Source organism: Enhydra lutris, unplaced genomic scaffold (genome assembly GCF_002288905.1).
Source record: "Enhydra lutris kenyoni isolate GAN:26980312 unplaced genomic scaffold, ASM228890v2 scaffoldscaffold3, whole genome shotgun sequence".
Classification (NCBI taxonomy): Eukaryota; Metazoa; Chordata; class Mammalia; order Carnivora; family Mustelidae; genus Enhydra; species Enhydra lutris.
In genome coordinates this window covers 27,304,356-27,319,676 of record NW_019154087.1, presented here as the reverse complement: position 1 = coordinate 27,319,676, position 15,321 = coordinate 27,304,356, and the positions used below count along the sequence as shown (strand labels likewise).

Below are 15,321 nucleotides of genomic sequence, written 5' to 3'. Positions count from 1 at the left end.
TTACCTATATTGTCCCAGACCAGGTCAGCAAACTATAACCCATGGGCCACGTGCAGCTCACTGCCTGTTTCTGTGCAGCCAGTGAGCTAAGAATGGACACATGTCAATAAATAAAGCTTTCCTGGAGCACCGCCATGCCTGTTCCTTTACAAATCATACATGGCAGCTTTCATGCTACAACAGTAGAGCTGAGTAGGTATGACAGAGGCCATATGACCCATGATGCCTAAAAAAGTGTCCAGGCCTTTACTGAAAATGGTTGCCAATGTCTACCCCAGGCAACAGGCCTGCTGGGTGTTCACCGATGCTATTCTCACTGAGTGTCCAGCCCTAGGTCCTTCCTTTCATAATACTCAGAGTTCCTTCTTTTCCTACCCATTTTCTACACTTTACATTCCAGATGAGGACACAGAACAGAAAGTGGTGACGCTTTTTGGTCCATCTTTCTGTGAACAACATCACAGCTACAAAGAAAGAAACAGTGCAGTCCTCTCCCACTGGGACAGGACCAAGGGTGATTTCCTAAGGAATTGCATCTCCAGATGGAGAAGGAAAAGCCAACTTTGTCTAACTTCCACAGATGACCAAGTTAGGGTGGCAACGGCCGGTTGGGCACCTGCTCAGAGCACAAGTCAGTAAGATGCACTACAACAAGGCCGGGCGTATGTCAAGATGGAAAGAATAGTACCTGTCAGAAATTACTCCTGACTAGAAGAAACATTTCATTCTATTTTTAAGATTTTATTTATTTTTAGGTAATCTCTCCACCCAATGTGGGGCTCGAACTCACAACACCACGATCAAGAGTCACATGCTCTATGGACTAAGCCAGCCAGGAGCCCCTGGAAGGAATATTTTAATAAACTACTAGGGAAGAGTGCAGTTAATGAGATTTAGTAACAACTGATAATCACCAAACTGACTTTTAAGGGCTGATTAACAATGAGGTTTTATTCTGCTAAGTAGGGTGTGCCAGGCCCAGCCAACTTGTTTCCTTTGCTGCTCTTCCAACACACACAGGACTCAGCGTCTCTGATGAATAAGCATGGAATAAATATTTAAGGACACAGGCTTAAAGAAGTACCTAATAATTAGCCTGTCCATGTGTCTCCACCCAGCCTTATTTATAACTCTACACTGTGGACTCAGTCCAATCCAGTTAAAAATAACATGAGAAGGAAGGTGTGAAGGCTAATGCAGTTGCAACATGTCATCCTGCTAAGCCATGGGGCTGACTGATGATCTGGTTTGTGGCACAAGTCCCCTTCCTGTCTCTCAGCCTCTTGAAGTAAGCTGCCTTTTGAGTTCGAGAGGATAAGCTTCTCAGATATATTTTTTCTAAACAAATAGAATTTGGAGGTTAAATTTTTCTTTTACTTGAAAGAAGCCAAAATGAAAAGGCCACAAACTGGGGCGCCTGGGTGGCTCAGTCATTAAGCATCTGCTTTCAGCTCAGGTCATGATCCCATGGTCCTGGGATGGAGCCCCACGTCAGGCTCCCTGCTCAGTGGGAAGCGTGCTTCTCCCTCACCCACTACCCCTGCTGTGTTCCCTCTCTGGCTGTTTCTGTCAAATAAATAAATAAAATCTTTAAAAAAAAAAAAAACAATGAAAAGGCTACATACTATATGACTCCAACTACATGATGTTCTGGAGAAGGCAAAACCACGTTAACAGTAAAAAGATCAGTGGTTGCGGGGCGCCTCTGCACCACCACCAACCCCCTCCGACAAATAAGCAAATCTTTAAAAAAACAAACAAACAAATGGAGAAAAAAAAAACAGTGGTTGCCAGGGATTAAGGATTAAGGGAGAGAGGGATGAATAGGCAGAGCAGAGAAGATTTTGAAGTTAGTGAAACTCCTCTAAATGATACTATAATGATGAATAGATATAATAAATTTGTCAAAACCCACAGATATACAACACCAAGAGTGAACTCTAATATAAATTATATGTATAGGGTGATAATGATAGGTCAGTGTAGGTTCACTGATGATAACAAATGTACCACTCTGTTGGAGGGATGTTGTTATGGGGGGCTGTGCAAGTGTGTGGAGGGGGGTATATATGGAAACGTCTGCATTTTCATTCAATTTTGCTGTGAACCTAAAATTACTCCAAAAGATGAAGTCTACTAAAAAAATTTCCTGTAAGGGAAAATATCTTACCTTCCCTAAAATAAAGATTGCAGAAGCTTAGATTACATTTATAATAACTATTCCAAATGCTAAGCAACCAACTTAATTTAGTTCCAAACAGGTCTGACCCCCTTTGCTCATATTAAAACTCTGAGTCCTATTTAAAGCTAACAGCCCAGTCTCCCCACTCCTCAAGGACAGCTATTTTTCTGGTCCTTCTGCTTAATTTGTAGTACTCAAACTCACTGCCATGTCTTCTGAATAAGGAAAGCTTTTCGTGGGAGGGCTCAACTTCCACATCAATAAGCAGGCTCTGGAAGACCACTTCAGCAGCTCTGGTCCTATTTCTGAGGTAGTTGTTGTCAAGGACTTGTGAGACTCAGCAATCCTGAGGTTTTAATTTCACTACCTTCACCAAACTAGAGCGTGTCTCTGATGCCAGGAGAGCCATGAATGGAGAGTCTCTGGATGGTCACCAGATCCACATGGACCTCTCTGGCAAGTCAGCCAGGGGGAATTAGAGGGGGTGATTTGGGGGCCCAGGGGCAAGGCTGCAGTTACTCTAGAGGTGGTGGGGACCAAGGCTACAGGAGTGGCAAATACGATGACCTGGAGGATATGGATACGGAAGGCCAGAGTGCTTATGACCGCTATACCAAAGGAAATTACACAGACAATTATGATGACGGAGATGAGGCGTGTGTACCTAATGCAGATACACAGGAATAAAACTTCTGATCCAGGATCATCCTTCCAAATGGCTGTACTTACAAAGATTTTTAAAGCTATACTGAAACATCTGTTTTAGTGCATCAACTTCTATTTTTTAACTGAACTCCCAAGGTATCTTGTTACAGACATTTTAGAAAGCTCCATGTGTTTTTTAAACTTTTTTCTCCCATTTAAAGACAAATTCTGGGACATTTGTAGAGTCTGATATTTTTCCTTTTACCATTTTTTTAGTTTGGGATCTCAGAATTGCTGGTCCTGCCCCCCCCCCCAAAAAAAGATAATAATGCGCATTTAGGGACATTTTAAGATTTTATTTATTTATTTATTGACAGAGACAGAGACACAAGGAGGCAGAGAGGCAGGCAGAGAGAGGAAGGGAAGCAGGCTCCCTGCCAAGCAGAGAGCCCGATGTGGGGCTCAATCCCAGGACCCTGGGATCATGACCTAAGCCGAGGGCAGAGGCTTAACCCTCTGAGCCACCCAGGTGCCCCTTAGGGACATTTTAGAATGTTTATCAGGAGTGGGAAGCAATTTCCAAATGCAATTATAAGAAATCAAGAACATGATCAGAGGTTTGTTTTTTGGTTGTTTTTTTTTTTTTTTTAATTCAGGGTCACCACCTTGATTACATAGAAGTTTCTTTAAAACATTTGTGAATATCTTTTTTTTTAATACTGGAAGAAAAAAATATTCTGTTGTGTCTCATTCAGCATTTAGGATGTCCTTCACTGCACAGATTAAAAAGTTGAAAACTGAAAATAAACAAAATAAAGCTAACAGCAGTTCAGTGTTACACCTGATGACTAAGAAACCATGTAAGTCACTGGGTTGCTAAGCAAATCCATGAGCCCTAAAAAACAACAGAAGGATCATTTGTTGTCCAAGACAGGTACTCATATAGTCTTATCTTCATAATAAACATATGGAGTAAATACCATTTACAGAGGAAGAAACTAAAGCTCCAAAAGATTCCACTCCTAAGGTCTCACAAGTAAGCAGTACATCCAGGAACCAAATCACCTCAGTCTTACGCCAAGGTCTGCGTTCTTTCAGCTATCCTCATGCCACACACACCGACACTTTTATATCAGATGATCACCTGACCCAAGGGAAAAGGTATTATCATCATTGCCATTTCGTAACAAAGAGTCCAAGGCTAAAAGTTAAATGAAGTGGCGGAGCACTGATTCAGACCCAGGACGTCTGGCTCCAGAGTCCAAACACTCAATCATTACCCAATGCTGCCATTATTGTCACAAATGCCACCAATTGTTACAATGTCAGTGCTACCTACCAAGCAGGAACCAGGAGATAAATATACCATATAAAGCCCGTGCTAGTTATTTATAATTGGCATTTACCATGCTTGCGTATGTCAACAAACTATGTGGCACCACACCATACAAAGGACATTATCAGTCTTATTTTCTCTAAGCTTCTGAACTTCATCTGTTATGACTGCCTATAGATACATAAATTCTTTAACCAGGTATAGCTTCTCCACTCTCCAATTCTGCTTCAATCCAACACCTGATTCTACCCAAGACATCATTACTTCAAATGGAGTTAAAAAGAGAAAAGAAAGTCTTTGCAACTGTTTCATACATAGATGTCTTCTTGGACACTTAGACAAAAAAAAAGTTTAAGAAAACATTTATACAAAAATGAGCAGAAGTAAACAATACATTGAGTGAACAATATATTAAGATACAGAGAAGCTACACTCTCCAAACCTCAGTTTGTCCATCGCCAAAAGGAGCTTCAGCTATGATTCTTACTTCAGAAGGTGCACAGGTACAAGATATTCTAAGTTCCTAAATCAAAATATTCTGGTTGGTCTTAACATCATTTTTGCCTAAAATCCTTAAACTAGTAAATACTGCTTCATCTCTACCACAGCTAGGTAAAAAGGGGTGGAAGTTAAGGTAACTCCTTGTTTCCTGACCAAAGAGAATTTAAAAGCGGAATTTAAAAGGAGAAACAAGATGCTTTCCTTAGCCCACTCCACAGCGCCAGACTAGAACTCATGAAAGGTTAGTGTAAATGCCCAGAGAATGATTCTAGTCTGACAAAAAGGGTCAGAGGAGCCACAGATCACACTTGCTCAGGGAGCAAAGTTGGGTGGTTGAACAGATCCACAACCATAGTTCCTGCCTCTGAGATGAAGCTGGGCCAGGGAGAGGAGAGGGGCTGGAGCTGACAGGTAAGAGCAGCAGCAGGGAGCAACCTTGTTTGCATGAATTCAAGTCCCAGCTCAGCCCTAATGCCTGTGGGATCCTGTGAAGCTCATGTAACACCTCTAACCTTCTGTTTTCTCAGTTCTAGAACAGGAATAATAGTACCTCCCAGGATCAGTATGAAAATTCCAAGAGGTAACATGTGGAAAGTGCTTAGAACCATTTATTGCATACAGCAAGCATTCAACAAATGACAGCTATCGTCACTGTTACAGATACTGATCTGAAATGACTTCTAGGGTACGTCAAATTAAAGGAAAAAGTCACTACCAAACCATATGCATAGAATATCGTCTTCTGTAGAGAGAAATGTAGATAAATCTATTATGTACATAGACATCTGTCACAAGATACATGAATGTACACAAGAACGCTGTTAACAGTGGTTGTTTCTGTGGAAGGGAACTAGAAAACTAGGAGACAGGGATGGAAGGATACTTGCTTTCGTTATGTATCCCACCTTTACTTTTTTTTTTTTTATCATTACAGTTAACCCTCGGGGGTACAGTTAACAATATGGTGCTCCTAAACCCCACACAGTCAACAATCTACTTACTAACTTTGACTCCTCAAAATTAACTACCAATCACCTACTATTCACCAGAAACCTTACTAATAACATAGTCAATTAACATATTTTGTATATCTATTATATACTGTATTCCTACAAGAAAGTAAGCTAGAGAAAAGAAAATGTTATTCATAAAATCAGAAGGGAGAGAAAACACATTTATAGTACTGCACTCACTGAAAAAAATCTGAGTATAAGTGGACTCACCTAGTTCAAACCCATTTTGTTCAGGGATCAATTGTGTATCCTTTACCTATTTCTAAAAGTCCTTAAAATTAGTTGACCTCTTTTTTAAAAAGAAAACAACAAGCTGGGCTGATAGCAGTACAAATGACAAAGCAGGAATGGTTATAAGACACTGTAGGCTGGACCTACAAGATCCAACAAGCAGCAACACAGGTGACCAGAAACAAAAAAACGTCCTCAAAATTCCAGGCCTCATTCACTGAGAAAATATTGGTGTGTTGTTAGAAACAGATAAAAGAAGAGAAACTAAGGATTGGGAGAATTGAGAAAAGAGGCATTTGTATATACTGAGTTTCAATACTCCATGAAGACATTCAGGTAGAAGAGTGGAGCTAAACTTCCAGCCACAAATCAGCAGAGGACAGAGTTCCAGATTAAGACATCAGAGCAGCTCTAGGCCAGAGCCACAGTTTTGGCACAGACGGCCAAAACTAAGAGACTTCCAAGAGGCAGAGAACAGAGAAGAAGGGACGTGTAGAGTGACCCTCAGGAACTGCTTGCATTTATCAAGAACTTTCAGCAAATAGGATGCTTTGGGTGGTATATTTTGAACAGCACATTGTGCTCATCACTGTTTTCACTGGACATCTTTAGATTAAGACAGTAATTGTTCTCTTTGCTTACTATTTCTTCTTGCCAACAGGCCACATGAGATGTGAAAAGATATGGCTTGCATCCTTGTCCCCCCCACCATTTAATAGATGCATGATCTTAGGCCATAACTTCTCTGAGCCTCAGTCAGTGTAAGTAATGATAACCTTCTCCACAGGGCTGCAGTGGGAATTATATGACCAGGTGCACCTGAGAGAGTCAAGGAGCGTGCACTGCACATGGAAGACATTAAAGCACTATTACATGAAGATGAGTTTCATAATCTAGGTTGACTATGTACATGTTCATGTGATAAAGACAACCCCTTACCTAAAGATTCAACTATCAGTTGTTTCTTTTATATCCAGTGTTGGGCCACAAGAAGCAAATCTTCTTATGCCCTAAACACACCTCACAAGGCATCAAATGAAGAAGCATATGTCCAGGTTTAAGAATCAGAATTTTCCAAAGCTATCTTTAAAAAAAAAAAAAAAGAAAAGAAGGGGTGCCTGGGTGGCTCAGTGGGTTAAGTGCAATTGCACTTCTAAAAATTGTTTAAGAAAATAAGGATATATGGGAAACCTGGGTGGCTCAGTGGGTTAAAGCCTCTGCCTTTGGCTCAGGTCATAATCTCAGGATCCTGGGATCAAGTCCCTTTGGGCTCTCTGCTCAGCCGGGAGCCTGCTTCCTTCTCTCTCTGTGCCTGCCTCTCTGCCTACTTGTGATCTCTGTCAATAAATAAATAAAATCCTTAAAAATAAATAAATAAATAAATAAATAAAATTTAAAAAATAAAAAATTAAAATTAAAAAAAAAGAAGAAGGGGTGCCTGGGTGGCTCAGTGGGTTAAAGCCTCTGCCTTCGGCTCGGATCATGATCCCAGGGTCCTAAGTTCGAGCCCCGCATTGGGCTCTCTGCTCAGCAGGGAGCCTGCTTCCCTTCTTCTCTCTCTGCCTGCCTCTGCCTACTTGTGATTTCTCTCTGTCAAATAAGTAAATAAAATCTTTAAAAAAAAAAAAAAAGAAGAAGAAGAAGAAGGCGGCTTAAAAATCTCACGGTTCTCTCTTCCCCAAAACTGAATGATTATTTCTGCTCAAATTTAAACTTCAAATACAGAGTTCTTAACTCATTTATCTCCTTAATGTCATACATCATTTTTAAACAAACTTTTATAAAACATACAGATCTTCAAAAGATTCCTTTTCTATGGGTGCCTGGGTGGCTCAGTTTGTTAAGCAACTGCCTTCAGCTCAGGTCATGATCCTGGAGTCCCAGGACTGAGTCCCACATCCGACTCCCTGCTGAGCAGAGAGTCTGCTTCTCCCACTGACCTCTCTTCCTCTCATGCTCTCTCTCTCAAATAAATAAATAAAATCTTAAAAAAAAAAAAAAAGATTCCTTTTCTAGAAGCTTTTGAGATCATTTCACATCATAAAATGATCAAATAAAATCAAATATTCCAGTTTTAATTCTTTCATAGAAGATGAGTACAGACACCAGAGAAAAGACCTTCTATTTAAGGATAAATTTATATTTGGTCATTTTGGACCATAATCATGAGACTTCTTCCTCTGAAACACAACAAAAATATTCAAATGGGTGATAATGGCATTATACTTAGAGATCCATAGTAAAATGTTTGAGGATGAAATGGTGTGAAGTCTAAAATTGCTTCAAAATTAGGGGTGGCATAGTGAATGGAGGAAGAAACAAAATGCACTGTGCTGAAGCTGGAGTGACGGGTAAATGGGAGTTCACTTTGCTACTCTTCTTTGTAGCTGTTTGAAATTTACCATAACAAAAAGTTTTAAAAGTGTATTTACATGACAATTGCCTCTTGGTTACTTCAAGAGTACAAAAATGTACATTTATCCACACTAATGCACATATTTTATTAGAATTTATTTATGAGTGATAATCGGCAGATTAGGGCCTCCAAGGGCTCATAGGACAGAATGACAGCTCCTAGGACAGAATGATTAAGACTAAGTTGTTAGTCACATGTATAGCTACCATGATAGTCTTGACATTTATATTTTACAAACTGACACATCTAAAAAATCTTCTCTGATCATTTGTCCCAATTACATAAGGATACAAGATAGTCATAAAATTTAGAGAAGAAGCCCTAAAGTATTTGGTGCCTACCAGTTCTTAGTATATGTGTATATTCATATATTTATAAAATATTTTCTTCAATTTTTAACTGTAGATTTCAAATATGAACACATCTTCATAATGGAGTCTATGTAGTTATTAAAAATTATTCTAGATCTACACTTACAGACACTTAGAGATACAGAATGATGTTCACCATATATTTTAAATGAATAAGTACTTATAAAACCATTACAGGAATTGATTTCATTTTTATATTATTGTATTTGTATGTACTTAGAAAAATCTGGAAAGATACACATAAAAATTTTTATAATGGTTACTTCTGCTTTGTAGTATGTTTTTTATTGTTTTTCCCTTTTTCTTTATATTTTATATTTTTGTGCATCAATTTTTTGTTCAATAAGCATTAAACATTTATAATTCTTTAAAAAATAATTTTAAGAGAGGAAATAAGAAAATTACCAGTATGTGAGAATTTCATACATGAAAAAATAATGTTTTATATCAGTGAACAAAAGAGAAATTGTTAAATTATGGGATATAAAAAACTAACCATATGAAAACCTCAAATGGATCAAAATGTTAAATATATAAAGGAATTATAAAGATACAAAAGAGGAAATACATGTAAATATTTACTTATTGGGGTAAAAAGGAATTACTTTCAAAGTAAAATATCGAAGACAGAAACAATCATGAAAGGAAAAAACCTTACAAGATTTCAATATATAAAAGAGACATTTTTGGGACGCCTGGGTGGCTCAGTTGGTTAAAAGAGACATTTTGGGGGCACCTGGGTGGCTCAGTGGGTTAAAGCCTCTGCCTTCGGCTCAGGTCATGATCCCAGGGTCCTGGGATGGAGCCCCGTATCGAGCCCCGAATCAGGCTCTATGTGCAGCAGGGAATCTGCTTCCCCCTCTCTCTCTGCTGCCTCTCTGCCTACTTGTGATCTCGGTCTGTCAAATAAATAAATCTTTTAAAAAAAAATAATAAAAGAGAAATTTTTTAAAATCTATAACCAGAGGTCTAATAAATCTGTATTTTAGATGAAGAGCCAACACAAAAGGACATAAGTAACCCCAAATCACCAATAAACATGAAATAAACATATAAAAGATGTTCAACCTCACTATAAACGGTGTTTGGTTTTGCTTTTTTAAAATAATGTCCAAATGGGGCACCTGGGTGAGTATCCCACTGTTGATTTTGGCTCAGGTCATAATCTCAGGGTTCTGGGACTGAGTACCCCCACCCCAGGGGCCAGGCTGCCTGCTCATCAGGGAGTCTGCTTGGGAGTCTCTCTTCTTCTTCCTCTACCACTCCCTCTTCTCATATATGCCTGCACCCTCTCTCTAAAATAAATAAATAGGGGGGCCTGGGTGGCTCAGTGGGTTAAGCCTCTGCCTTCAGCTCGGAGGTTGGGATAGAGCCCTGCATCTGGCTCTCTGCTTCCCCCTCTCTCTATCTGCCTTCCTCTCCTAATTGTGATCTCTCTCACTGTCAAATAAATTTTTAAAATCTTTAAAAATAAATAAATAAAATAACATAAACAAATCATTTTTAAAAATAAGTAAATAAAATAATGTCCAAATCTAGCACCTAAAATGAGCACTCTGATAAAAGAATGGGAATGTAAAACTGTTAGTTTTTATTATTTATTGAGAAAAACTGTATTGAGAAGCAGGGAGCCTGCTTCCCTCTCTCTCTCTGCCTGCCTCTCTGCTGTATACTTAAATAATTATCAAAAATGTGTATAGACAGAAAAGTTCTGAAAGAATATAGTGTATTTTAAAATTTTAATAGTAGTTATCTCTGAAAGCCAGGTTTCCAGGTTTTCTTCTTCTCACCTATATTTTCCGATTTTGGCACACTGAGAATATCTTTATCTAAAAAAAGAAAAATGTGGGATACCTGGGTGGCTCAGTCAGTTGGGCATCTGCCTTTGGCTCAAGTCACGATCCCAGGGTACTGGAATCTAGTCCCACATCCAGCTCCTTGCTCTACAGGGAGTCTGCTTCTCCCTCTGCCTGCCGTTCTCCCTGCTTGTGCTCTCTCTCTCTCTGACAGATAAATACATAAAATCTTTTTTAAAATTTAAAAAAAAAAAGGCTTTTCAAACTTGCACCACTGAGGAATTGCATAGGAAAGCTGAAAACATTCATAACAAGAGTCCCCTTATCTAAGCACTTAAGATATCAGGCAGCTCCATTCATGCAACTCTATGCTCCAAACTCCCCACAGCTTCCCCATTACATGCAGAATAAAAACCAATGTGCTTCCCATGGCTTACAAGCCCTACAGGATCTGCAGTAGATGCCCTCTTTGAACACATTCCCTTCCCAAGGGCTCACAGGGCCCCAGTCACACTAGCCAGCTTACTATTCTACAACTTCTCCAGCACGTTCCCATTTCAAGGCCTCTCCCCTCTCCGACTTTTTTCTTTTTAAAACTGACCTTATCAAAAAGATCTCTGCTTAGGGACGCCTGGGTGGCTCAGTTGGTTGGGCAGCTGCCTTCGGCTCAGGTCATGATCCCAGAGTCCTGGGATCGAGTCCCGCATCGGGCTCCTTGCTCGGCAGGGAGCCTGCTTCTCCCTCTGCCTCTGCCTGCCATTCTGTATGCCTGTGCTCGCTCTCTCTTCCTCTCTCTCTCTGATAAATAAATAAAATCTTTTAAAAAAAAAAAAAAAAAAAAAGATCTCTGCTTAAAAGTTACTTTATCAAGACAGCTATCTTTAACCACTTTTTTTTTTAAGATTTATTTATTTATTTGACAGAGAACGAGAGATCACAAAGTAGGCAGAGAGGCAGGAACAGAGAGAGGGGGGAAGCAGGTTCCCTGCTGAGCAGAGAGCCTGATGTGGGGCTTGATCCCACCACCCAGAGACCATGACCAGAGCTGAAGGCAGAGGCCTTAACCCACTGAGCCACCCAGGCACCCCTAACCACTTTATTCTTTTTTTTTTTTTTAAGATTTTATTTATTTATTTGACAGAGAGAGATCACAAGTAGGCAGAGAGGCAAGGCAGAGAGAGAGGAGGAAGCAGGCTCCCCACAGAGCAGAGAACCCAAGGTGGGGCACGATCCCAGGACCCTGGGATCATGACCTGAGCCGAAGGCAGAGGCTTTAACCCACTGAGCCACCCAGGTGCCCCCAACCCCTTTATTCTAATAGCAGTTCTTCCCCATCAGCCTTCTACCCCTGCTTCCTCTAATCGACTTTATTTCTTTTCCGTGCACCACCTGCCATTATATTATCTATTAATTTGTTTATTGTCTATCTCCTCCACTGGAATGCCTATTGGGACAAAGAGTTTGTTTTCCTCACCACTCAGTTTCAAGCACTTTAAATAGTGCCTGCTACATTGGAAGTACAGAATACTTACAAGATAATTAGGGGAATGAGTAAGTAAATAACTTTGGCCAAGATGTTTCAAGTTCTTGTGTAAACACAGTATTCGGCCTTACCTGCTCTAAACGATAGAAAATTTCCTGAGGCCAACACCAAAAGGGTAGTTGTAATAAAGCAGATGGAGTAACAGCAGCATATTAATTCAATAATACTGATGTTGCTGATGATTAGGCTCAGAGTTCCCCAATCCCCAAAAGCCTCCCCCCGACCTCTCAATGCACTACCATTTAAAACCTACATCTTGGGGCGCCCGGGTGGCTCCGTAGGTTAAGCCTCTGCCTTCAGCTCAGGTCCTGATCTCAGGGTCCTGATCTCAGGGTCCTGGGATCGGGCCCTCCATAAGGCTCTCTACTCGGCAGGGAGCCTGCTTCCCCCTCACTCTGCCTGCCTCTCTGCCTACTTGTGATCTGTCAAATAAATAAATAAAAATCTTTTTTAAAAAAATTTTTAAAAATTGAAAATAAAAAAATAAAACCTGTATCTTTGAAAATTGAATTGTGGAAAATCAGAGAGGGAGATGAACCATGAAGACTGTGGACTCTGAGAAACAAACTGAGGGTTTTAGAGGGGAGGGGAGGAGGGGGTTGGGTAAGCCTGGTCGTGGGTATTAAGGAGGGCACATATTGCATGGAGCACTGGGTGTGGTGCATAAATAATGAATCTTAGAACACTGGAAAAAAAAATTTGATAAGGGGGAAAAATTAAATAAATAAATAAAATCTTTTCAGAAAAGAAGAAAAAAAATTTTAAAAACCCCACATCTACCTTATTGAACTTAAAGTTTTTCTAAGAATTTCTGAATATATTTAACAAACATTATAAATTATTTCCATGAGGAAAAGTCAGTTATTTCATACTCTGAGCAACCTCCTTCTCATTAGCTAGTAACCAAACCCTGTTTCTTAATATGTAGCCTTATAACATGAAATAATCATCTGATTTGCTAAAGCCACTAATTATTTCTCACTGCCCTTAATTTTTCAGTAAAACGAGGCAAGGAGAGACCCTGCAAAATAAACACAGGCACTCTAAAAGCATGTGTGAGGGAAGCCTCAGGGAACCAAGGTCAGCTATAGCCTATGTCACAAGTAGTTTGTTAACTAAAAGTAGTTAAAGTACCCAAATTTGAAAATAAGTTATTTTAAAAAAGATAAACCAGACTATGGTCAGTGTCATTTACAAGATTCACTTCCTTTCTGATACATATTTCTTGAAAAAAAGCTAATGTGTACCAGATCAGAAATTCTGCATAACCCTACTTGATGATCCCATCATTTAAGTCAACTGTGAATTATATTCCCCATAGTCAACCACAGGAATATCATAATTTTTCACACCACAGTAAGCATAGTACAGTTGAGAGCACAGACTATGGAATGGAGTCTGGCCAGACTGGGCTAGAATTCCACTTCTGCCACTTAGTTGCTGTGTGATCTTGAGTAAATTCTCTACCTTCTCCGGGCTCCCTAACTCCGTATCATCCATAAAACGCAGATAAGAAGATCTACTCTTGTAGAGATGTTTCTTGGAGCTGGTAAAATGTATCAAAAACATCTTGTCCCAAGCAAGAACGACTGAAGAATGGGAAAGCCACAGGCAGCTGATGGAACAGTGCACAAAAACAGTGGAAGGTGGAAAAGCCTGGAAAAGCTCTCAATTTCTCTGCACACAGGCAGCCAAAGAGGAAACCGTCCTCCACAAGGAATCTATAAATTGGAAGATCTGTTAACACACACACATAATGTGCCCTAAGAAACGGCATCTTTCTTCATATCCCAATCAGCCTTAAAAATTATTTAGCTTTTACACTAGCACTAATAATCCTAACCTTACACTTGTATGTCTCATTTTCCTTACCCTAGGAGGGTTGCATCAATCCCAACCAGACTCGCTGAGGTCTACAAGCTAAAGGGAAAAACTAAGACATTACTGAATATAGCTAACGCTTAGCAAAACTATTGTCCCCTAAAGGGTCCGTATATTAAAACAGTAAACCCCCGCCTTACGCTTTGTCGGTAACAAGTCCTTTCTATACTCCTCAGTGGAGAACTATAGCAATAGGGAAACCGCCAGTAGAAACACTACGCGCCCAGTATGAACTTCCGCTTTCCAGAATTAGTGATGTCCCAGACTGGGTCCGGCCGCCTGCACCAAGCCCGCACCCCGGCGCTCCTCTCCGCCAACAGTAGATTAACTGCTTCAACATTTCCCCGCCCCATACCACAAGACCCAAAGGAAAAGTTAGGGCCAAACCCAGGAATACAGCCCTAAGGCTCGGGGGCTGCTAAGCCGTTCCTGCGCCCCTCTCAGCACAAGAGGCACGCGGGTGCAGGTTGCCGCGGAGCCGGTGCAGGTTGCGGCGAGGCGTCCGCACACAGTACCTGGATGAGGCCCCGCTGGAACAGGGCGCTGTGCACGCAACCGGGGACCCTCCCCGGCAGCTCCAGGGAGCCGTTCCCGCTGCGGATCCTCCAGCTTCCCCGCAAGCTGAGGCTGCGCCCCAAAACTGTGGGGCCCGCTCCGCACAGAGCGAGCAGGAAAAGCAGGCGGAGGCGCATACCTAGAGCGGGTGGTACGCCACCCGCGCCTGCGGCCGCGGAAGCGCGAGTTCCTCGGAAGCCGCCCGGGCTCTAGCGCTCCCCGCCCGGGCCCCGCCCCCGGCTCCGCCCCCAGGTCAGCTGAGAAGCTGGGACCGCCCGGGTTCCCTCGGCGGGGCGGGCTGGCGGGGAACACAGAGCTCTGGTGGATGGGTGGGCAGAATCTGGTCCTGGCTGGTACCCCGGCAGTCTGGGCAATTTTCAGCGCTTATTCCTGCTGCTCCGGTGTCTGAGCAGAAGGCGAGAACAGTGCAGGGCAATTGGGACACACAGATCCCTGGGCACAAAGTGGCGCTCAAAGCCTCAGGGAGCTCAAGGACCGACAGTAGGATGATGAGACCCAGCGAGAGAGGCTTCCAACCGCTTCAGACAACCGAAACACGGAGACACTCGCCTCCTCAGCTCCCCCAAATTTCCCGGGACCTTCATCCACACTTCAGAGGCCTGTCTGGCGGCAGTAACGCTCACTTCCTGCAGCTCCACAGGTGGGTCTCACAGCGCACTCCCACCCTTCAGAGATGAAACAGTGACTAAAATTACCTGATTCGTAGGGTCATTTTGAGGGCTGAGAAAAATCCGTGTACCACGTGGAGCGTAGGGCCTGGCCCAGAAAAAAACAGCAAGTTAGTTAATGTTAGTGGACTACGACGCTCTGTTTTGAAAAGCCTCACAGAG

At 41.5% G+C, this 15,321-nt stretch overlaps 1 protein-coding gene across 1 annotated transcript in view; it reads right to left on the bottom strand.

Moving 5' to 3' along the window:
- The window catches only part of LOC111154592 (mannosidase beta), a 122,154-nt gene extending 107,525 nt beyond the window's left edge, over nucleotides 1–14,629 (bottom strand). The window contains exon 1 of the mRNA XM_022514262.1: nucleotides 14,431–14,629. Coding sequence (XP_022369970.1) covers nucleotides 14,431–14,607 — 177 coding nt within the window. The 5' untranslated portion in view covers nucleotides 14,608–14,629. The remainder of the gene's footprint in view (nucleotides 1–14,430) is intronic.
- Nucleotides 14,630–15,321: the final 692 nt, after the last annotated feature.